Here is a 23,354-nt window from a genome sequence, read left to right as displayed (position 1 = left end):
CTATAAAATGCTCTCTTTTTCAACTTTCCTGACTGAGATGAACTGGACAAAATATGAATATGGTTCCTTCTGGGGCATGAATGCATGAGGGACAGAGTTCACAATGCTGGTGCCTTCCGCAGCTTGAGCCTGATAGAAGAGGTGAGGAATTCTCCCAACGGGGCCTACATTGTTTTATATAAACCTATTCCAGGGGTTGTTTACCACAGCTTAATGTGTCTGCCTATATACTATGGCAATGGATAATGTGTCCAGCTAGATTTGATAAAACTCTTTATGGCTGAAAGCCCTTTTTACAGTGCTTTTCAGCTACAGATCTGCTAGTTAATTAAGCCCCATAAGACCTCAGTGAAGCAGGTATTATTATTGTACCCATTTTACAGATGAAGTTTTTGAGGTACAGAGAGGCTGGATGGCTTGACTAGGATCACACAGCAAGTCAATCACAGACTCAGGAAGAGAACCCAGGACTCCAATCTGCTGAACTAACAACTAGAATGCACACCTTCCTCACAGCTCATTGCTGTTCTGCAACACTAAACATCACTTTATTGTCTCATATTTAGACATAAGCCACAGCGTCTAGCACCACAAGTCTACAAATAACAAACCTGTTTGCATGGTCCAGTGATGATGTTGGCAACCTGTAACAGTTCTTGGGGTACCCAGGACCATGAGTCACCTCATTACCAGCCTGTCAGCCAGTCAAGCACTCTCCTCCAGGCTACGCCAGCCCTCTCTTTACCTGGCAGGTTAACAAGAGGTGTACCTCAGTCCCCTTGAAGCGTTTCCCTGTGATATCTAGGCCCTTACACTGGCTACTCACAGAAACCCCAGATCCTCTGTTCCCAATGGAAAAGGGGACCCCAGTTTTACCTTAAATCGCCATTCCAGCTCTTTTGATCACTTATAATGAAACACAGTATGGTTTATTTAAGGGGGGGGGAAGATTCCACTAGAAACAAGAGAGTGATGAAAACAAACAGCTGCAATATAAAACAAAGTCATAAAATACAAATTCAGGTCTACGCTTATTAATAGTTATCTTTCCTATCTAACAAGTAGTTTTTTCTCCCCCCAAAGTTCAGTCCATTGCAAAGCTGGCTGGTTCCCCAGAAACCAGCCAGGATCCAATCTTTCATGAAACACCCATACTCAATGTATCAGCTGGAAGCAAAAGAGAAGGAGAAATATCTTAATGTATTGGTTGATCACAGGATGACTATAAGCTGCCAATGTGATGCGGCCATGAAAAGGCTAATGTAGTCCTAGGATGCATCAGGCAAGGTAATTCCAACAGAAATAGGGAAGTGTTATTGCCATTACACAAGGCACTGGTGAGACCTCATCTGGAATACTGTGTGCAATTCTGGTCTCCCATGTTTAAGAAAGATGAATTCAAACTGGAACAAGTGCAGAAGAGGGCTACTAGGATGATCAGAGGAATGGAAAACCTACCTTATGAGAGGAGACTCAAAGAGCTTGGCTTGTTTAGCCTAATCAAACAAAGGCTGAGGGGAGATATGATTGCTGTCTATAAATAGTTCAGAGGAATAAATACCAGGGAGGGAGAGGAGTTATTTAGTTAGGTGCCAATGCTTACACAAGAACAAATGGTTATTAACTGGCCATCAACAAGTTTAGGCTTGAAATTAGAGGAAGGTTTCTAACCATCAGAGGAGTGAAGTTCTGGAACAGCCTTCCAAGGAGAGTTGTGGGGTTAAAACACCTAACTGACTTTAAGACTGAACTTGGTAAGTTTATGGAAGGGATAGAATAATGAAACGGTCTACAATTGCATGTAGCCGATCTGTGACTGCTAGTAGCAAATATTCCCAATGACCAGTGATGGGACACAAGATGGGAAGGTCTTTGAGTTACAACAGAGAATTCTTTCCCAGAATCTGGCTGTTAGGTCTTGCCGAAATGCTCAGGGTCCAATAGACTGTCATATTTGGAGTCATGAAGGAATTTCCCCCCAGGTCAGATTAGCAGAGACCTTGGGGGTTTTTCGCCTTCCTCTGCAACATGGCATGGCTCACTTGAAGCTTTAAACTAGTGTACATGGTGGATTCTCTGTAACTTGAAGTCTTTAAATCATGATTTGAGGACTTCAGTAACTCAGCCAGAGGTTAGGGGTCTATTACAGGAGTGGGTGAGCAAGGTTCTATGGCCTGCAATGTGCAGGAGGGCAGACTAGATGTTCATGATGGTACCTTCTGGTCTTAAACTCTATGAATCTATGTCTCCTCAGTGAATGGATGCAGAGTGTCTTTCTCCACCCTGTGATATACTGCATCAATTGTTTGTCCTTATTCACAGACAGAGTGATTGATCTCCCATCTGTTATAATGTTCCCTTTTTACCTCCAACTTGTTTTGATTGTTTACATTTGTCTTTGACAGTTTTCCATTGACTGTTGCAGCAAAGGTAGACAATTGAGCCTTGCATCACCAGCTAACCAAGAAGGGGTGACAACTCCCTCCTGCTCGAATGGGCCATCAACAAGACACATAATTCCCTGGTGACTAACTTTTCCTCCAAGTCTATAAGGCATAATTTTCAGTATAGCTACATTATTCCTTAAATATTACCCAAACACACATCTCACAATAATTAATAAGTTACAAGCTTTCAGTAGAGGCCACATATGCTACCCTTTATGGATCAATACCATGAAAGTGGTGTATTAGCCGTAGTGAGTTTGTCAGGTCCGAGACAGGAGTTGCTTGTAAAGAACAGCGAACCCTTTGCCAGTTGGCACCAATGGACCTGTGTGTCATATAACCCTTCACTAACAAGCTAGCATTTGCACTGCTTGCCCATACCATTGCCATTAGCAGGTCGGCTCTACACATGGTATCCTGATGAGAGAAGGGAGAGGACTTTTAGCACGGGCAAAAAACTGCAGTGGGAGATGTCCCAGGGGCCTGCTCTCTGGTCGGATGGACACAATGGCCTCCCACAGCCTTTTGAGTCATTTGTTAATCTGTAAGAATTTTCACTTGTGACAATCCCAAGTAAATCCCAGACTGGACTCTCCTGCCCTGCTCAATGGACCCTTGTTGCTGCTCTATCCTCACCTTCAGGTGCTGACTCACAGCACCCCAGCCAGGAGCACAGATCAGGCTCTCCCCAGAGCAGAAAGGAGCCATGGGCTCCTACAAAAAATTGCCTTTCACTGAGTTCCCTGCCTGATGCTGCCTAAATGGCCACGTTTTATGCAGGCTCAGAGATGTCCCTCTGGCTTCCTTTGCTTGTTCACTACTGACGTTAATAACATCGCTGCCTCACAGTGTGACGGGTGATGACAGGATGTACTGCTCCCACTGGCAACTTGTCGCAAGCAAAATCAGGAAGCTTTGGTTTGCTTAGTGGAAACTCCATCCCCAAATAACGGAGCACATCACTGTGGTGCCCTCTAGTGAGACAATCATCATTGTCTTACATTTATTCTAAGCAACGCCATCCACCTCAAGGGACTTAAAGTACCAAGGACAAGACAAGCCCTAGGAGCTGGGGAAAGGAACTCTGCGCCAGCCTGACTAATCCTGGGGATAGTCAGGCTGGTCCAGCTGGATCCCAGGAAAGCCATTTACATTGCTCCTCAGCCCTGACTAGGCCCCCTTGGATCCATCACTCTCTTTCACTCACACAAGGACCGTAGGTGTTCCTGCTGCCTGGGGCCAGCAGTACCCTCAGAAAGGCCTGTGCTCAGGAAACACCTGGGTTGGGCAGGAGCTCTTAAGAACCCCCATCCCCAAAACTTAGTTGGGTGGGGGAAAATTTGAGGAAGTCAAAGTGCTCCTCCTCCCTTTCAATCACCGCCCATTATCTAGTTCAGCCAGATCCTTTCTTGGCTGACATCTCAGGGAGACCCCTGTCCAGGAACGCTGGGGAGATTCTGCCCTCTGCCCTCACAGTCATACCTCCATCCTCCATCGTATATGTGGCAGCTTGGGGGTGGGGGTGAGGGGGCGAGCTGGGTGGCTGCAGGGAAATGCAGTAGTCCCTAAGAACAAGGCCTCCCACCTCAGGATGCCACTAGTGTTCTGTTGGAGCAGAGCCCAGCCAGGCCACAGAGCTGTACTTGGAGTCTACTCCCACTGCACGAGGGACTCAGAATTTGTCCCATACACAGAGATCACTTCAACAACCACAACAATCAGTCAATTCTTGGGAGGAATATTGTTTCACAACACTCAGTAACACTACTCGGCAGTGTGGGACAGGAAGTGAAAAAGAACATTTTACCCAAATGAAAATATAGGGAGAATTTAGGAAGGCAGAATGTAAGTTCCCCAAACTGAAATTTGTCCAGGAGTTGGACCCCAAGATTCACATCTGATTCCCTACCCTCCTTGCAAAGAACATCATGGTTTCCTTAAATGATCATGAGTGGCAGTAACCTGGGTTTTTCCTGACCTGAGAGATGATGCCTCTAACAGCACAGAGCCTTTTAGAGGCAGTAGGAGTGAACTTCTACATGCGCCAGCCTGGCTGGGTATCGTACAACACTGAGATCCAGTGGTCTGAAATCAACTCCAGCAGTGAAGTGAAAAGATTATTGGAGGAAACAAGCCAAAGAAAAACCACACACATCCCAGAACACAGAACTAAATTCACATACCCATATATGCATGTGTCCAAACGAACACATAGTGCAGGTACGGTGATATTCATTGGCAGAAATAGGCAGTCTTTTGATACTGAACAACAAAGTATGCTTTATTACTGCCATATGTGGTGAAGATGGTGATGTATATAGTGCATTGCCTTAAGGTTGGTATAATCTTAACCTATGCCTGTGGAACTCACTGCGGCAGGATATTATGGCAAACAGCTTAGTAACTTTTAAAAAGGAGGCTGATATGTTTATCTGAATAAGGATAGTGCCTGCAGATGTAGGAGCTGGAACAAAATTACAAGGGATCTCAAACCTCCTGCTTCAAAGCACAAGCTGATCGCTAGTGGCAGTGGGAAGCGGATTGCTAGGGGTGGTCAGGAAGAAGTGTCACCCTATGGGATAATTTTGCATGATTAAATGCCTTGTGGGGAATTTTACACCTCAGTTTGAAACACCCAGCCTTGACCAACGTCAGAGACAAGATACCAGATTAGATGGATCACTTTTCTGCTCAAGTAGGACTGTTCTCATGTGTCACAGATGCCCTGCTTGTAATACAGAACATTGTATACTATGCAATACACTGTAATGCACACACCTTCCAATGTACATCTCAGTGCCTAAAAACACTGGCTTTTTTCCCCTCCTCATAGCTGCCAGATGGCGTGGGACAGCTTATGCTGCTTCTCAGAGCTGCTGAATTTTAATCAGGTGACAAGGACAATGCATTGCATGCAGAATCCCCCCCCCCCCCCCCTCAACACCTGCTGCAACACACAGAAAGACATGGATGCGGAGCTACTCCCCTACAGTGTACTTGGGGTGAGGTCATCATTGTAAGAATCATACTCATCTAGCCATCCCATTTTTGAGATGGGAATATACCACTACGTCAAATTCATCCCTAATGTAACTATAGAAGTCAAAGGAGCTAAGACAGAGATGAATTTGTCTCCCCTGAATTTGCTCCCTTGTTTTGCTGTAGTTTTAGGAAAGTACTTATATGAAAGAGACACCCTGGACAGATATGTTCTCTTTTGGGGTGTATGTGTGCAGGGGGATTGATTCACAGCCACCTTCCTTTAAGTCTTTTTGGTAGCAGAAGTCCTGACCAGGTTCAGGAGAGACAATGGTTCAACAGTCATGTCAACTGAGATATGCTAGTCACCAAGTCTGGCGTGCTGGCAGTAAAGCAGAATTTAGATTGGTCAGACAATCAAGTAGTCAGACTCACTGTGCATGTGTATGTCCTGTATGTTAATGCAGGGCTGACTTGGAACCAGATCCTTTGTGATCCAGAGGTAACAGGCTGTAGGTAACTCTTTACATACCTTGCATACAACATGGCCAAGCAGCAGGATGAATAGAAAGACAGCACAACATAGAAGTGGATGACTCAGAAAAATATTGGTAGACAGACAGGTCTGATAAATGCTGGTGATGGTTTCGGTCCAGTTCCCAGCAGACAAGTGTCCACATCAGCCCTTATTTACACTGTAAGTAGAGAAGCCATAGGAATGAATGGCCCACTGAACTTCTTCTTGCCACTAGAGGCAAGTGAACCAAATTCTGCGATTATTTACACTAATGTAAATTAGGGCTGTCGATTAATTGCAGTTAACTCACGCGATTAACTATAAAATATTAACTGCGATTAAAAAATTAATCGTGATTAATTGCACTGTTAAACAATAGAATACCAATTGAAATGTATTAAATATTTTTCGATGTTTTTCTACATTTTCAAATATATTGATTTCTATTACAACACAGAATACAAAGTGTACAGTGCTCACTTATTTTTTATTACAAATATTTGCACTAAAAATGATAAAAAAAAATAGTATTTTTCCATTCACCTCATACAAGTACTGTAGTGCAATCTCTTTACCGTGAAAGTGTAACTTACAAATGTAGTTTTTTTTGTTACATAACTGCACTCAAAAACAAAGCAATGTAAAACTTTAGAGCCTACAAGTCCACTCAGTCCTACTTCTTGTTCAGCCAACCGCTAAGACAAACAAGTTTGTTTACATTTACGGGAGATACTGCTGACTGCTTCTTATTTACGTCACCTGAAAGTGAGAACAGACGTTCGCATGGCACTTTTGTAGCCGATGTTGCAAGGTATTTATGTGTCAGGTATGCTAAACATTCATATGCCCCTTCATGCTTCGGCCACCAATCCAGAGGACATGCTTCCATGCTGATAATGCTCCTTAAAAAAAAAAAAGTGTTAATTAAATTTCTGACTGAACTCCTTGGGGGAGACCTGTATGTCCCCTGAAGGTACTAATGTGAGATTTCTATGTATAGATATAGCACTCAACCCAAGGTTTAAGAATCTGAAGTGCCTTCCAAAATCTGAGAGGGATGAGGTGTGGAGCATGCTTTCAGATGTCTTAAAAGAACAACACTCAGATGCGGAAACTACAGAACCCGAACCAACAAAAAAAGAAAATCAACCTTCTGCTGGTGGCTCAGATGACGAAAATGAACATGCATTGGTCTGCTCTGCTTTGGATTGTTACCGAGCAGAACCCGCCGTCAGAATGGATGCATGTGCTCTGGAATGGTGGTTTAAGCATGAAGGGACACATGAATCTTTAGCGCAGGGGTCGGTAACCTTTCAGAAGTGGTGTGCTGAGTCTTCATTTATTCACTCTAATTTAAGGTCTCGCGTGCCAGTAATACATTTTAATGTTTTTAGAAGGTGTCTTTCTATAAGTCTATAACAGATAACTAAACTATTGTTGTATGTAAAGTAAATAAGGTTTTTAAAATGTTTAAGAAGCTTCATTTAAAACTAAATTAAAATGCAGAGCCCCCCGGACTGGTGGCCAGGACCCGGACAGTGTGAGTGCAACTGAAAATCAGCTCGCGTGCCGCCTTCGGCGCGCGTGCCATAGGTTGCCTACCCCTGCTTTAGCACATCTGGCACGTAAATATCTTGTGACGCTGACTACAACATGGTGTCAAGTATCAGGAGGTAGCCGTGTTAGTCTGTATCTACAAAAACAACAAGGAGTCTGGTGGCACCTTAAAGACTAACAGATCTGTTAGTCTTTAAGGTGCCACCAGACTCCTTGTTGTTTTTGACTACAACAGTGTCATGTGAATGTCGTTCTCACTTCCAGGTGACATTGTAACCAAGAAGCGGGCAGCATTATCTCCTGCAAATTGTAACCAAACTTGTTTGTCTGAGCAACTGGCTGAAGTAGGACCAAGTGGACTTGTAGGCTCTAACGTTTTACATTGTTTTATTTTTGAATGCAGTTATTTTTTGTACCTAATTATACATTTGTAAGTTCAACTTTCATGATAAAGAAATTGCACTACAGTACTTATATTAGGTGAATTGAAATATACTATTTCTTTTGCTTTTTACAGTGCAAATATTTGTAATCAAAAATATAAAGTGAGAACCGTACACTTTGTATTCTGTGTTGTAATTTAAATCAATATATTTGAAAATGTAGAAAACATCAAAAATATTTAAATAAATGATATTCTATTATTGTTTAACAGTGCGATTAATCGCACTATTCATTTTTTTAATCGCACAATTCTTTTTTTTATTGCTTGACAGCCGTAACGTAAATCCAGAGTAACTCCATTAAAGTTAATAAATTTACTCTGGATTTACATTAGTGTTCCTCAGAACAGAATTTGCCCCTAAAACTAAACCTACAAAAATAGTTTTGATTATTAGGGTTGCACCTTAAATGCAGGAACTATTAGATCTTGATGTAGATGGTATCAATGACTACAGCACTTAGTGATGGGGTAGTCTTCCACTATTAGATAGACATATAGGAGGAAAGTAGACTGTTATTGCTGTTAGGAGGCAGGGGATTACCTCTTTGAGTCACTGAGGAGTGTACTAAAATAAATTACAAATCAGCATGTTTCTTCAGAGAATTCTGGGACACTGTCAGGAAACAGAACAGGAGTACTTGTGGCACCTTAGAGACTAACAAATTTATTAGAGCATAAGCTTTCGTGGGCTACAGCCCATTTCATCAGATGCAGAGGAAACAGGGAAACTAGATGGACATCCAGTGATCAAAGGGTCTGCATGTTTAATTTAAGGCCAATAAAACCATAACAGATACTTCAAGAAAATTATTCTTTATCCCAAATATTTTAATGCATGATCAAAAATAATCTCAACACCGCAATCCTGCTGCCCTCTTGTCAACTTTGAGGCAGTTCAACAGAGGGTGATTGCCAAGGACACAGCCTCCCCCGGTGGCCAAATACGTGTATTACATACACTCCATCCTAGTTTCCTAGGGGGACTGTACTGGGCGACTAACAGATTTATTTGGGCATAAGCTTTCGTGAGTAAAAACCTCACTCACGAAAGCTTATGCCCAAATAAATCTGTTAGTTTTTAAGGTGCCACCAGACTCCTTGTTGTTTTTGTAGATACAGACTAACAGGGCTACCCCCTGATACTTGTACTGGGCGGTGACCTGTGAAGTGTCTGGTATCGCTAGCAATCAGCCTGATTCACCCCAACTCTCAGAACGTGTCGGGCACATTACACGGGGGTAATCGGGGCGTACGGTCCGGCAGTTCAGTGACATCTGCAAGGGCCGCGTGCACGTGGGACTGCAGCCGCAGGAGTTTCCCCGAAGCCCGCAGAGGTGGGACCGACCCGCCCAAAGCCGTGCGAGGCCCGGCGGCTCAGTGGAAGGAAGTGATTGCGGCACCGGGTTCGCTGCCCTGCTCCATCCCAGGCTTCCTGCCTGAGCCGGGGCAGTCCCCCCGCCTCATCTCCCTGAGCAACCCGGGGCTCGCCTCACGGGGCTCCGAGGGAGCTACACGAGCGGGCGGCGCTCGGGCGCTGCCGTGACAGGGGCCGTATAAATACCTGAGCCGGGTCTCCAGGAGCAGAGCTCAGGCCGCTCCTCGGAGCTGAGCCCGGCCCGCGCACGCGGCCCTCCCCTTCCCCCTGCGGGCGCAGGCGGGGGCCGGGAGCTGACGAACCCTCCGCGCACATGGAGTCACAAAAACGACAATTCCCAGAATGCATTGCCCAGCCTGCCGTGCCCCACAGCCTTCCGGGCTTGCGCCGCGGTGCACGCTGGGAGCCGTAGTTTCTTTACGCAGCTTACTGGCTCAAGTCCTATAAGAGGCGCGTTAGTGGAAGGACTTCCTTTCCCATGATGCAGTGGAACGGATCTACGCAGAATGTGGCGCGCCGTCGGCGACGGCAGCGGTGCCGGTGGCACCGGGTGAGCTGGGAGCGGCGGCTGCGGGGTCCCGGCGGCGCCGGGTACCAGGCGTGGGGCATGTCGGAGAGCGGCGGCGCCGGCGGAGCTGCCTCAGGCGGCGGAGGCGGCGTCACTGGAGCTGGGGGGGCGGCGGGGTCTGGGGGCGCGGCTGCTGGGGCGGGGCCTGGCGCCACCGACCCGGCCTCGCTGCCCCCCGGGGACGCGCAGCTCATCGCGCTCATCGTGGAGCAACTCAAGAGCCGCGGCCTCTTCGACGGCTTCCGCCGGGACTGCCTGGCCGACGTGGACACCAAGGTACCGCTGCAGGGGGCCGGCCCCACCAGCGCATCCCCCGGCTGCTTACCCGGGGAGGGGTCTTCTGACGGGGACACCTGAGCACTGGGCCTGGTTCTCCCCTACTCCGGGACCGCCTGGCCGACGGGAGCACCCGGGCCAAGCTTTTCAGCCGGGTACCCTCCTGCTTCTCGGAACCTAGTCGCCTGGGCGTCCTCTGACCCTGCTAAGCCTCTATCGCACTGGGAACTAGGTCTGGCCCTTGCTAAGGCTCCAGCGGCTCTGCTGGGACTGCCTTGCTAACATGGGCAACAGGATGGTAGGGACATCTCCCCACCCAAGACCCCTGGTCTCACTATTTGCTTGCCCAGGCTTTGGCCTGGGCTGCTCGGCTGACATGGGTACCAGGGACTGTGTATCTCCTCCCCTTCCTCTCTCAAACAGCAATCCCCAAGTTCTGGTCTCTTGTCTGACCCCGTCCCCTAGTTTCCAGATGCCATCCTGAAAGGGGTTCTGCTTCAGCCACACACTTCATTGTAGGTCCTAACTTTATTTTGGGAAGCCTGGATCTGTCTCTGACCCGGTTCCATTTGTGGGGTGGAGGGAGCACACACAGCACTAGCCCAGGGCACTGCCCACAAAATCCTGAGGCAAGGCAGGCCTTTCTCATGTCTTGGTGCTGCAGACATGGTCCTCTGGGCCCCAGCTGCTGCAGCCAAAAAGAGTGACCTAAACTATAAATATGAGTGGTTCATGGAGTACAGAGGAGAATATGGGGCGTTTCAGTTTTCCATTATAGTACCATTGTCTGTCGTGTAAGGGCACAAGGTTTCCCCCTCTTGTGTTCTTTTTCTGACCCCTGCATATGCCCTTCCAATTTCTGTGGCCAGGGTCTTCCTGAGAGACCATGGAAAGCAATATTGGTAATTCAGTAAAAGTCACTATTCCTTAAGTCATTTCTGACTGTGGTGCAGGAGTAGGGGACACCAAAGCTGCAGGGCTGGCCTTCACTTGGATGAAACACAAAACTGCCACTGGTCAGGACTTCCATCAGTTGAAGTCCTCTTGCAGGAATTGGGTGCAATCCCCACTGTCTTGTCACCCTCACAGGGTGATTGATAACTTTCTGCCTTCCTAAGCTTTGCCTGAGGCTTCTACAGAATGTGGCTTCCCTTCCTGTCCTAAACCATTGCAGCATTTCTAAACAACTGTCTTGTTCCACCCTATAGGCACCTGCACTTTGCCAGTGGGGAAGTGACTCGTGTGTGTGCATCGTTTGTAAAACATTTTAGGATTTTTTTTAACATAAAGTGCTACTTAAAATGAACAAATACCTTTAAACCTTTGTAACCAACTACACCTCTACCCGGATAGAACGCGGTCCTCGGGAGCCAAAAATCCCTACCGTGTTATAGGTGAAACCCCGTTATATCTGGGTAGCAGCGGCAGGGCTCCAGCGGTGATTTAAAGAGCCCTGGGCTCTGGCCGCTACGGGGAGCCTGGGCCCTTTAAATTGCTGGCCGAGCCCCGCTGCTGCAGCTCCGGGGTAGTGGCGGCAGGGCTCCATCGGTGATTTATAGGGCCCAGGGCTCCCACAGCAGCCAGAGCCCCGGGCCCTTTAAATCGCTGCCGGAGCCCCAGGGTTACCACGCTATATGCGAACCCATGTTCTATCGGGTCGTGTTATATCAGGGTAGAGGTGTATCTACTTTAGCAGTGATGTCACTTGTTTATTTGGCAATTGCTGCTATTCTTCTTGCTGAAATGTTAAATTGTAGCCTTCCTGACAAATGTACTGCCTAAGGTATCCTATTTAAGAACACAGATTCCTTTTCTGCTTATTAAAAAATGTGTACTAGAATTAATGCTCTTAAAGGGGGATAGAAGTTAAAGCTGACAGAACAAGTACAGCAACAGTGCAAGCTTTCTTGATCCAGAGGGACCAACATTGGAGTGGGAAAGTCTTGAATAGAGGTTTTGATTTCCCATCTTATTCCACCGAGAGCATCAATATTGATAACCTAGCCGCTCCTGGTCTGAAACCACCACAACATTCTGCATTAGACCGTGGAACAACCACCTATCTGATCAGAACAGCTTTCAGTCACAACAGGTGTAAATGGAATTCGAACTGGCCACTTACATGGGGTAGGCTCCGTAGCATATTGTCAAGGGTATCATTGTAATTTTTGATGCTGTCTCTTGTTATGGTGATTCTTGTCTTGCTATAAGACATTTGCCACCTTTTTGCCTTCTCCTTGCACCACACTAGTAACTGGCGTTTCCCCTCCACAGTAACATGACCATCTTCTAACGTCTGAGGAACAGGAAAAGGTATAATTACAGAGCATTTAACAAAACCACACCCTCACCCCCCACTTTCCCAGCTCTCACGTTCCAGTGTTAAAGAGTTACAGCAAGCACATCTCTTTCTTTGTACTAGTGTTCATTTTATTTGGTTAAAATGTCTCGTAGGAATTTTATGTTGGTTGGAAATCGTACAAGAAACCTGCTTAAATATAACTCTTGCATGCACAGGCAATTTGCATTCCATTCAGTGACTCGGAAGCAGACAGTTGCAAAACAGGTGTCCAGCTATTGCAATTAAAATAAATTGATAGTACCATCTAGAAACTGCTCTTTGCAATCACAATTTTGTACTCTTGAGTAAAATAAACTTACTTTTGTTCAGAAAAAATACAATGAAGGTGACCTGCCCGACACCTTCAAAAGACAAGCCTGTGAGCTTAAATTCATAACTTTGCTAGACCCTAAAAATCATCTTCTTAATGAAGACACAGGATTTATGGCTTATTACAACAATCTAATCTATTAATTCCTCTTTTTGTCCTTTGACTGCTGAGGTGTTAACAGGCCACTTCACCTTGAATGGTCCCTTACAATGTGTGTTTACTTATGCTAAACAATCTGTGCTACATTGTATTTAGCTGTGACATTGCGCGCTTTTCCCAGACCTGAAGAAGAGCTGTGTAGCTTGAAAACTTGTCTCTCTCCAACAGAAGTTGGTCCAATAAAAGATATTACCTCACCAATCTTGTCTCTCTATAAAGGAGAAAAGACAGTTAAACAAATCAGTAATAGACCACAAAAGATGTATTATGAAGGATTCTTGCAGGGAATTGTTTCAAGATCTTTTAGTTAAACTGGATTTTTTTTTTAAGCCAGCATACCAAAATCTGAGGCAGAAAGTGGACAACTTTGTATCTACCCATCTGGACAAACAGGAGTGGAACCCAACAATGAACAAAAATCAGTTACGAAATGGTCTGAGACAGAGTGTGATTCAGTAAGTAAGCAGCATTCTGTAAATTGATAGGAATGTTTTTTGATAGATGAAAACTGTAATAGTCACATATCATTGCCCTAACTGGCTGAGTGCATTTGGACAATTTTAAGGGTTGAATTCAACCTGCTTTGTCATCTGTGCCCTCCCAGATTTCACTATAGCAACTCAAACTGCATTGACCTAACTTACATCACAGCAATGTTCCTTGAGGACGAATAGGCAGTTTCCCAGAGTAGGGTAATACAGTCAACATCCGTTGAAGTATTGAATATGTTGTTGAAGTGTAGCATTCTCTACCAAAGCATTGCATCATACAGTTAACACCATGGTTGCTAACTAAGCTGCATATGAGGTTTGGAACTGAACTTGTGGTCTTCTGCTTCAGAAACAGGCATTTACCACTTAAGCAAAAGAAGGATCTCTTATTAGGTCTCTTCTGTTTTTTGCAAACCTCCAGCCACTAGTGGGCAGTAATCAAATTCAGGCTAGTCTGATTCCATCCAGCAGATGGCACTGTTGGCACAAGTAGACAGGACATTAAAGCCATAGGGTTTTTTGGTTGTGTGAGGTTTTTTCGTTTTGTTTTTTTTGTGTGTTAAATGCAAACAAAACAAACATGTCCATGGAGTACTAGGCTTACTAACTCCTACTGCTACTCCAGTTTACTCTGTAACTTGTGCCACTGGCAAACTTGTTGAATAAACCTCCAGTGTTTTCAGGGAGGCTATGTGTGCATGTTTCCATAAAACTGAACATGGTCTGGAAAAAAGCTTTAACTTGTGGATTTCTCCTGAGACTGGTGTCTGAAACTAGTGCCTAGGTAGCACCTCAGTAAAGGTGGGGGTGGAAATAGGTGGAAGGACAAGGGCATGAGTAGGGAAGAATCAGGGAAATGGAGACGGACTTTTAATTTCAAAAGGAAAATAACTAAACAGAATTTCAGTGCAAGTAACAAACTACAGATGTCTACTTCACATACAAACTGCTTGGCCTAATCAATGAGGATTGGCCTAATTACCCTGAGATCAGGGTAGAAGTTAACTAGATGTACTGATTTTTGCATTTTACAGTATTGCTTGAAAGGGCTCGCGTGCAAAATACAGCAACAACAGAGAGAGAAGTGTGGCCAACAATCAGAAACTGACAGTAATGGATTAATAGTACTAGAGTAAGCCTTAATATTCTTTTCACTAGAGTAAAATGGCATTTGTACTGTGTTACACATCAGGGAGCTTTGCTCCCTTTTAAACACAGTTAGGTGAACTACTGGTATAGGCAATGACTACACAAGGATTAAGGGTTTAGCGTACTCACTTAAGTTACTATGAAGGCTGCAAGAATAAGATAGTTGAAATGTGCCGAGATGTGTACGTGTGTATCCATCCATCATTGGATAAAAGTACACACATTCATCTAACTATATTAGACTTTATTTGATGGCCACGTGACCTTGAAAAGCAGTGGATGTGGTCATGAACATGAACATTCTCTCATGAACATTCACTGCCGTGTTAGTCTGGCGGCTGATTTTCCAAATGCTAGGCAATGTCTGTTTCCCCTCCCCTGGTCTCTTGCAGACATGACTTAAACCCGCCAGACTGCCTGTGTCCAACAGTCCAAGATTCTGACGCAGCAGCTAAAGCAATAAGTCACTTCAGTTACCAGCCCTCAGTTCCAAAAAGCTCTCTATTTTGTGCTGTGTGCATTTGTATGGTTTTTTTTTCTTACAAAAATACCTGCGTAGGTACTGCCTACCGGCTGTTGCAAGGAGCAGGTGATGGTAACGATATCGGGGTGAAGGCCTCTTCTCAATTTGGAGTGTTAGCCCAAGGAAAAAAATCAACCTCTCACCTGCTGTCCTCCTCATATGTTTTGTTTGCCTTGTTTGTGCCAAAGCATGTTTTGTTTGCTCCTTCTGACCTCATTTCAGAATGAGCACTCCTGAAGTAGCTCCCATCCAGTATTTCATTTCAGTACCTGGGAGACCAGATGTCAGTTGTGAACACTGCAGGGGGGAATAGAAAAGTTGATAGGTGGAAATGTCCTGGTTTCTGTGTGGTGACTGGAACACCTCCCTCCTGAAGGAGCTACCAAGTGGGTTGCAGCTTTCACCATATTAATACTAATTGCAGCTGACATGAGGGCTCTGGAGAGTTCCCAGTGGGGGGAGAGGGGAAGTTGCTTAGAGTAGCTGAATGACTCCTTTGTCTTTGCCCAAGGTCAGGGATGCTGGAAGCTGGAGTGGACAGAATTATTTCTCAGGTGGTGGATCCAAAACTAAACCACATCTTCAGGCCGCAGATAGAGAAAGCGATTCATGAGTTCCTGGCTGCGCAAAAGAAAGAGGAAACTGTACCAGCTCTTCCACCAGAGCCTGAGAATCAGGATCCTCCTGCTCCATCCCAAGATGCCTCGTAAGGTCTTGTATCATTGCACCTTCCCACTCGCTCCTAGTTAGCAAACCCTCTCACTTAATTCACTTGCATAGCATTAAATAGGGAACATAAACTACACTGGCCAGCGGGCCAGGACCCTGATATTCTGTCCTGGTTTGGTACCAAAAACACTACTAGAGGAAAGAACCAGAGACAGTTCTGTAGTCCTACAGTTTACAAACCTTCAGAGTCAGAAATGCAGACCTTGTACCACTGGAAAACTGGCTGTGGTATTCTACTTGGCTTTACAGGGAGTAAAGGTTTTCTTTCTGATCGTCAGCTTTTTACTAGAACATCTAGCAGTTATACTAAATGACTGCTAAAAGCATATCCGAATCGGAGATAAGGATGATGCAAAATGATTATCTAGGACTAGAGAGGAACACTCTGGCCAGCAACTATGCTTTCAGGGCTGGTTTTGGAACAGTGATCGAAAAGGACTTTGGTCCTTTAAAAGCAGGTTGTGAGACAACTGCAAAAATTGAATTGAGTGAATAAATTTCAAGTGGATTAAAAATTAAGAAGTGCTGAACTACAACCAAAAATTGAGCTAAGGACAAAGTATGCAGATTTGGCATTAAAGTTGTAGATGATTGGTTTGTTCAGTGGAACTTAAGTTTGAGTTTGTTTCTCTAACACAGGGGTCAGCAGCCTTTCAGAAGTGGTGTGCCAAGTCTTCATTTATTCACTCTAATTTAAGGTTTCACGTGCCAGTAATACATTTTAACATTTTTAGAAGGTCTCTTTCTATAAGTCTATAATATATAACTAAACTAATGTTGTATGTAAAGTAAATAAGGTTTTTAAAATGTTTAAGAAGCTTCATTTAAAATTAAATTAAAATGCAGAGCCTCCTGGACCGGTGGCCAGGACCCGGGCAATGTGAGTGCCAGTGAAAATCAGCTCGTGTGCCGCCTGTGGCACGTGTGCCATAGGCTGCCTACCCCTGCTCTAACAGTTTGCTAGTACTAGAAAAAGATTAATGCAGAGGTTAGTGTTCTGTGAAGTGAATAATGGCTTCTTCAAAATTTGACAGCATGGACTGATTTACAGCCGAACAACTTACAGATGCTCCATTCTGGAACGCCTTGTGTAACTCGAATTTTGCGTAAGTTGGTAACGTATATCCGACCATTACGCCCCCCAAAAAAAAAAACCCTCCTATTTCTAGCTTACGGAACTTTTTCTGTAAATGCGGATTTGCGTAAGCTGGGTTTGTGTAACCAAGATGGCGTGTGTATATTTTTCCAGCTAGAAACTGAGGAAGTTCTGTGTTGGATGTGAGTTTGCTCTGGCTTTAGGGATTAAAATAAAACTTTCAAGTGATGCTCTTCATAGGGCTATTTTAAAAAAACAAAACCAAAAAACTTCTGCATCTTAACACACACAGCTGTTCACCCCATCTCTATCAAAGGACCTGCCTTTTAACGTGTCTGAATTGACTGTTCAGGTCCTCTGAAAGCTCACATTATAGGTGTCTGAGGTACTTCTTTTGCTCAAAAAAAGTTTCATTCTGAGACTTGGAGTGTAGGCAAATTCATAGCGGCATTATGCAGAAGGAAATTAAAATGTATTTTAATTGCTCTCTACTAATGCTTTTCAAAAGCAAAAATTATCTTGGTCCTACAGTAAATGTTATATTCATAAGGGGCAACAAATAACATGATCTACTGTATTAATCATTAATCCATTCTTTTGTTGAATGATGATGGCAGTAGCTTCCTGGATAGCAGCAGTATTTAGAGAAATTGCCAATCTGAATTAAACTTGTGACACACAAGCTTAACTTCCACTGTCCAGCTTGGGTTAGCTCAGTTGTATGTAGTATGCTGCCTCACCAATGTCCTACTGCAACCTATCATGTTTCTGGCTTAACTGTGAATTTATTAATCTTGAACTATCCAAGTGCTGCTGTTTAACTTGATATGACTTTGTATTCAACTGCATTTACTCTGAAAGATAGAATCCCTTAAACTTTTTTCTTTTACAGTGTGTTCCTGGTACTAAAAACAGCTGCAGTTGCAAAATACAAGTTTGGTTAGATTGGCAATGGACTATTTATTCCATTTGACACGAGACTACAGTCTGCTAATGAAGATTGATCGTGATACCAGAACTGAGGAAAGCATTAGTAGAATTCACATGCACCCAGAGTGCCTAATGTGGATAGGCTCAACATGAAGCTTGTTTTGCTATTGATAGAAATCCAGAAAGAAGCATATGTCCTTGCTGATCATGCATTGGGGTGGAGGGTATCAAATATCTCTCTTGCATGGAGGAGCTAAGAAAAGGGTTTGGATGTGATACTAGTATGACTTATTAAAGTAGGAGAAGGAAGAAGAAAAGTATGTAAGATGTATATGGGCCTCTGAACTTAATTTTTGTATAGTTCCTGGAAGGCAGTTATCATGAGATTTACTTTAAAAAGTTTGATTTGGATCAGAGGAGAGACAGTCAGTAAGTTTTTTATAACTTCATGCTTGTTTACTGCATAAAGAATTATTGAGCATTGGATGCCAAATCGAATTTGTGACTAGATCAGTGCCTGTCTTGAAAAGAGGATGTTCCTGATTTAAAACAACTGGAAAGAACTCTTCCGTGTCAGTTATCCAGGAGTACTTCGAGACCAACTTCTAGTAGATTTCTGGAAACTAGTGTTTAAATTTAGCTATGTGAATAATATCCGACTTAGTCATAGCTCTTATTTGCCAGGGAGACTTTGGAAGCAGGGGCTATGAGTGGGTGAAGAATCTGACATTTGTGTTTTAACTTGAAAGAGTTCTCACCCACAATATTGTTCAGGTGACTGTTAGTAGCTGCCCAGTTTTCATGCTTAAAGGGCAGAAGGTCTCAGGGAAGGCCATCAAGTAGGGAATGTGATTAAGTATTCTGCTAGCACATGTCTTGATCTTTTATAATAAAAAGTTGAAAGCCTATTTTGATGACTTCATATTTTTTTAGGAATCTGCTCAGAGAAGATTAAAGTTGTATCAGAAATCCGAGTCATTACCCCTAGTACCATGCTCTAACTATTAGACTACACTTCTAACCTAATCATTTCTCCCATTTACAACATAACATTCCAGAATCTACCATGAAATGGGATACACTGAAGGAGATCTTGATTTGAGTTATTCCTTTCCTTACTGTAAAACACCACTTACAAATTGCTGGGAGAAACCTGAGGTTTCTTTGTGTTGCACACCAGCTGGGGGGCTTCTGAAGATAAAATTCACCAGAAGAATCAAACTAGTGCTGTTGGCAACCTCTAAAAATGCATCTTGAATAAATGTGAAATGGGGCTTTTCATTTTCTGAACAACATGGTCATGTTTGAGAGGGGGAAAAAATGCCTGTGAATGTAACTGTAGAAGACGTCAGGTGTCCAAATTCTTCAGAGTGGATGGGCTTCGTATATCACATGTAATTGTAATACAATGGCCTATAGAGCCTCTTACAGAGAATAGGACTCCTCACAACCAGTTCAGTGTCCTATCCAAAATGGAAACTTAAACTCAGTTGGTGTGAAAAAGGAAATTGGTGCTAGAGCCTAAACTTTGCAAATACTTCTCTTCTGTGGTTATTGCAGGAGGCATTGTCCTTCATTTGTATTAGTACTTGGTACCTTGTGCCCTCCCCAAACTTAAGGCAAAACATCTGAACTATGTTCTAGGCCCAGGCCTCTACAAGCCCTTACTAGAGTGGGAAAACTTGTGTGGGCCCTCTGTTGTAAAACTTTATCCCCAGTCAGGAGCTATACACTCTTCCTTATTACCAAACAACCCTTCTACTCCCATTCTTATTCCAAAGGGGGCCCTTCTACAGGCACACTCTCGCAGGACAGATGCTTGTATAGGTAATAAATGTAGACTGACCTCAGATTCCCTGATCTAGTTTTGAATGTGGTCAAAGCCAGGTTTTCAACACAGAGTTGAAGAGGAATTTGGGTGCTATGGAAAGAATATGAATGGTGGTGGCAAAGATCTACTTAGGTTGTCTTAGTGTGGAAAAAAATACAGGTGAAGCTTGATTTTCCCCCCCCCCCACACACACACACCCAAGTGCTTAGCAGCTGAAGTGTTACCTGAAACCAGTAGGAAGTGAGTGCTCAGCACTCATAAAAATGACAGCCTGACGGGAGCTCGTTCGTTTCTGTAACTTTTGAAGTAGGAATGCTCTTGCTCACCTCTTCCTGCCACTGTAAACTCTCACTTCTTTCTGTGTTAGGAGCTGTCAGCATGTGACAAGAATGCCCTGTTATTGTTGAGGGATGGGGGGAAAGGGAAAAACCTTTTTCCTATGTGTTGGCTTAGTAATCATTTAATATTGATGAACACTAAAGCTTAAAAGGCTCTACTTTACGGGGGGGTGTCACTGACTTCTTTATGGGGAAATTGTGGACTTAGGCTTACTGTGAACAACAGAGCTGCCATTTTAGTCGTAATACGACAGCTGGGAATAAAAACTACAGACCATACTGGGGTTGCATAGAGTACAAAACATGAAGCACTTTCACCAAGAAAACCCTAAAGCATGTTGAAACTATCTTTAACCCTGTGTGTTCCACAAACATCTTTCTGTTCCATAGTATTATGCAGTGCTAAGACATTCACTGAATTACCACTAAAGGAAAGCAGACCTAATAGTTCTAGTTTATAAATTTGGTTAGATTTTAATTAAAATATTTCACCTTTTAGAGACTACAACTTACCAATGAGAGCATGAGGAAGGTTTCATTGTCAGCTTATAAAAAGCTGTTTCTCTATTTAGTTTGCTGCAGAGTTGTTCATCAGCTCTGGTGCATTTTTAGGCTTTTCTGTGTTGGAGCATCTGAAGTCTTACAATTGTTGCATCATTAGCATCCCCACTGCCATAAAAGTTGAAGTATTCGGTTTTCCACAATCGAGAAGAAGGGGCATTACACTCCATTCAACCAGTGTTTTCAGGTACTTCTCAGAGGTACTGAACAGGGCCCCATCACAGACAGTGACTGCAAAGAGAAAGAGGCAAAGTGATTTGCCCAAGGTCACACAGCAGCTCATTAGCCAAACTAGGACTCACACCCAAGTCTTCTGAGCCCCAGTCCAGTGCCCTGGAGCTCTTTGACCAGGTTGCCTCTCAAACTCAGTCACTCAGCTCATTAAGAGTGGTTAAAACTGCTGGATTCTAACTGAACTCATTTTTCAGGAAAAAAAACAATTCAGAATATCTTAAATAGGTCTAGTGTAAAAAGCTTTTCTATGGGCACCAAATGCAAGTGTGAAATCCTGCTGTCATACAACTGGAAGAAATTTAATACTTGGAGTTGAAGTTTGTCTGGCACAGGGCATAGACTAGGATACAATTTGGAGCAGGAGTTCTTAAGTTCTGTGTGATGGAGAAAGCAGCATGTACTGTCAGTCATTTTAATACTCATCTTAAAAAGTCTGGTTAGTTTCCTGGTTTTGATGGGGAAAATTAGCTCATCTAAGGCTTCTGACATCAGCTACCTCCTTCCCTAAGCAACAGCCCCTAGAACTTTTTTCCGCTCCTCCATTAAATAAGCTGCTTGAAGGGAGAAGGCCTTATCAAACTTAAAACTACTTTCAGTAGAAAACTGGGTGTTTTGAGTCAGTCACTGGGAATACATCGGGTATATAAAACAAACTAGAGTTCTGCTGTTCTCTGTGTGCTTCCTGTTTATGATGAGCTGGGGAAAGGTGCTGAATTATTCAAAGCAAAATCTATCCATGTCAGGTGCATGACAGCTGGCCAAGCTTCCCCATGACTGTCCCTCAGTCCTGATCTAGAGGGATCCAGCAGGAGGGGAGGGGAGGAGAGGATTGTTAATTCCCCAAACCAATACAATCTTTTGTCTATTTCCTGTTATGCAAACAAGGGGCTGTATATTTGAAAGAGCATCCCAGCAGAGCTTGTTTATTAATCTTTTCAGAAAGGGGATGTGAAACCGGTTTGACAGCGTTGCTTGAAACAGGACGGGGAGAGGGAGGGACTCTGTTTTTGTTTATAGAGGTTTGTGTCCACTGCAAGCCTTCCACGCTTCAGGGATATTCTTGCCACCCAAGCACAATAGCTTAGGCTCTTTCCAAAAGGCTTCTGATTGTTGTGAACGTAGCACTAGGACATGCAAGAATGTACCTGCTTTCACTTGATGCATATGCTGCACTTCTTCAGGCTTTTGCAAAACTGGACTCTTCCTCTCCCATCACATGGCTTGTCACCAGGCAGCCTTTCAGATGCAGAAGAGGTCATGCATATGTACAGCTGCCTTTGTAGAAATGCATGGGCTTCTTATCAATACCCCTGTAAATAGGAGCCAAAGCTTAAATACCTGCTGGCTGAGGGCTTACAGAGCTAGCGGCTTGGTGGAGCCTGTAGCAGGATAAACTGAGTTTTTTGAACACATTTAGGAGGTCCCATAAAGTGCATGATGACTTGACTTTAGTTTGTGGGTGCTCCTAGGGGCAGAATACCACCTCATTCTTTAGGTATATATTTGGCAGGAACTTGGGGCCAGCTGCGCGCCACAGGGAAATGCTTAATGAGGTAGATGGGGCCACATCCTGGGATAAGCCAAAAATACACACTACCCTGAGTTCCGTGCTGTGCAAAGTTGGGCATAAGACTCCCACTTGCACTACACTCACGTGCATGACTTTTGCCACCACTCTACAGTACACCGGCCTGAGGGCTGCATTAAATTAAGGTAATAAACCACTGGAACAATTTACCTCTGAATAATAGTAGATGCACCATCACCCAGGGCCGCCCAGAGGATTCAGGGGGCCTGGGGCAAAGCAATTTCGGGGGCCCCTTCCATAAAAAAAAGTTGCAATACTATAGAATACTATATTCTTGGGGGACCCCTGCGGGGCCTGGGGCAAATTGCCCCACTTGCCCCTCCTCCCCCTGCCCCGGGCGGCCCTGCCAGCACCTGAAGTCTTTAAGTCTTGACTAGATATCTTTCTAAAAGATTAAGTCTATAGCTCAAACAGAAGTTACTGGCTTGGGTCCAGATCCTCAAAAGGTATTTAGGTCCTAAGTCCCATTGAAATCAGTGGGAATTTGGCACCTAAATATCTTTGAGGATCTGGGCCTTGCTGCAGAAATTACTGAAGTTTAAGAGCTTATGTTCTGCAAGTGGTCAGACTAGGTGATCATAATGGTCTTAAAATCATATGACTTAAGTTCGGTCAGCCTCTTATAGCCACCAGTCTTTGGACTGGTGTACCAGAGTTGCATTCTGACCACACTCACCCCTGTGCTGACAGCAGGAAGTAGGTAGGGCTAATGTACCCCTATACTGAATCCCCTGGCTCAGGTGTTGCCACCCCAAAGTACGGTCACAGTGCAGCAATACATGATCCTTGTCTGTTGCATTCTAGAACCATAAGTTCGGAGGCCTGCAGGCACCTTGCTGAGGAATATACCCTGCTCATCTTTCAGAAGTCACTCCTTCCATGAAGTGAA

At 44.1% G+C, this 23,354-nt stretch overlaps 2 protein-coding genes across 3 annotated transcripts in view; one reads left to right on the top strand and one right to left on the bottom strand.

Moving 5' to 3' along the window:
* Positions 1–9,627, bottom strand: part of CPEB4 (cytoplasmic polyadenylation element binding protein 4) — a 193,268-nt gene extending 183,641 nt beyond the window's left edge. Inside the window, exon 1 of the mRNA XM_024199349.1 lies at positions 9,507–9,627. The gene's annotated coding sequence lies outside the window, so the exon portion shown is untranslated. The remainder of the gene's footprint in view (positions 1–9,506) is intronic.
* A 221-nt stretch (positions 9,628–9,848) lies between these two features.
* BOD1 (biorientation of chromosomes in cell division 1) lies at positions 9,849–18,819 on the top strand. 2 transcript variants are annotated; one of them, XM_024199345.2, is made up of 4 exons: positions 9,849–10,164; positions 13,326–13,450; positions 15,670–15,864; positions 17,876–18,819. In XM_024199345.2, the coding sequence occupies exons 1-4, from the start codon at positions 9,928–9,930 to the stop codon at positions 17,925–17,927; spliced, it is 609 nt and encodes a 202-aa protein (XP_024055113.1). In that variant the 5' UTR covers positions 9,849–9,927; the 3' UTR covers positions 17,928–18,819. The 2 variants fall into 2 exon arrangements, with proteins under 2 accessions (XP_024055113.1, XP_024055114.1); XM_024199346.2 differs by having other exon boundaries at positions 15,670–15,869.
* Positions 18,820–23,354: the final 4,535 nt, after the last annotated feature.

The sequence above is a fragment of the Terrapene carolina genome, unplaced genomic scaffold (assembly GCF_002925995.2).
Source record: "Terrapene carolina triunguis isolate 2854851 unplaced genomic scaffold, T_m_triunguis-2.0 Scaffold629, whole genome shotgun sequence".
Lineage (NCBI taxonomy): Eukaryota > Metazoa > Chordata > Testudines > Emydidae > Terrapene > Terrapene triunguis.
This window is presented reverse-complemented; position numbering and strand designations above follow the sequence as displayed.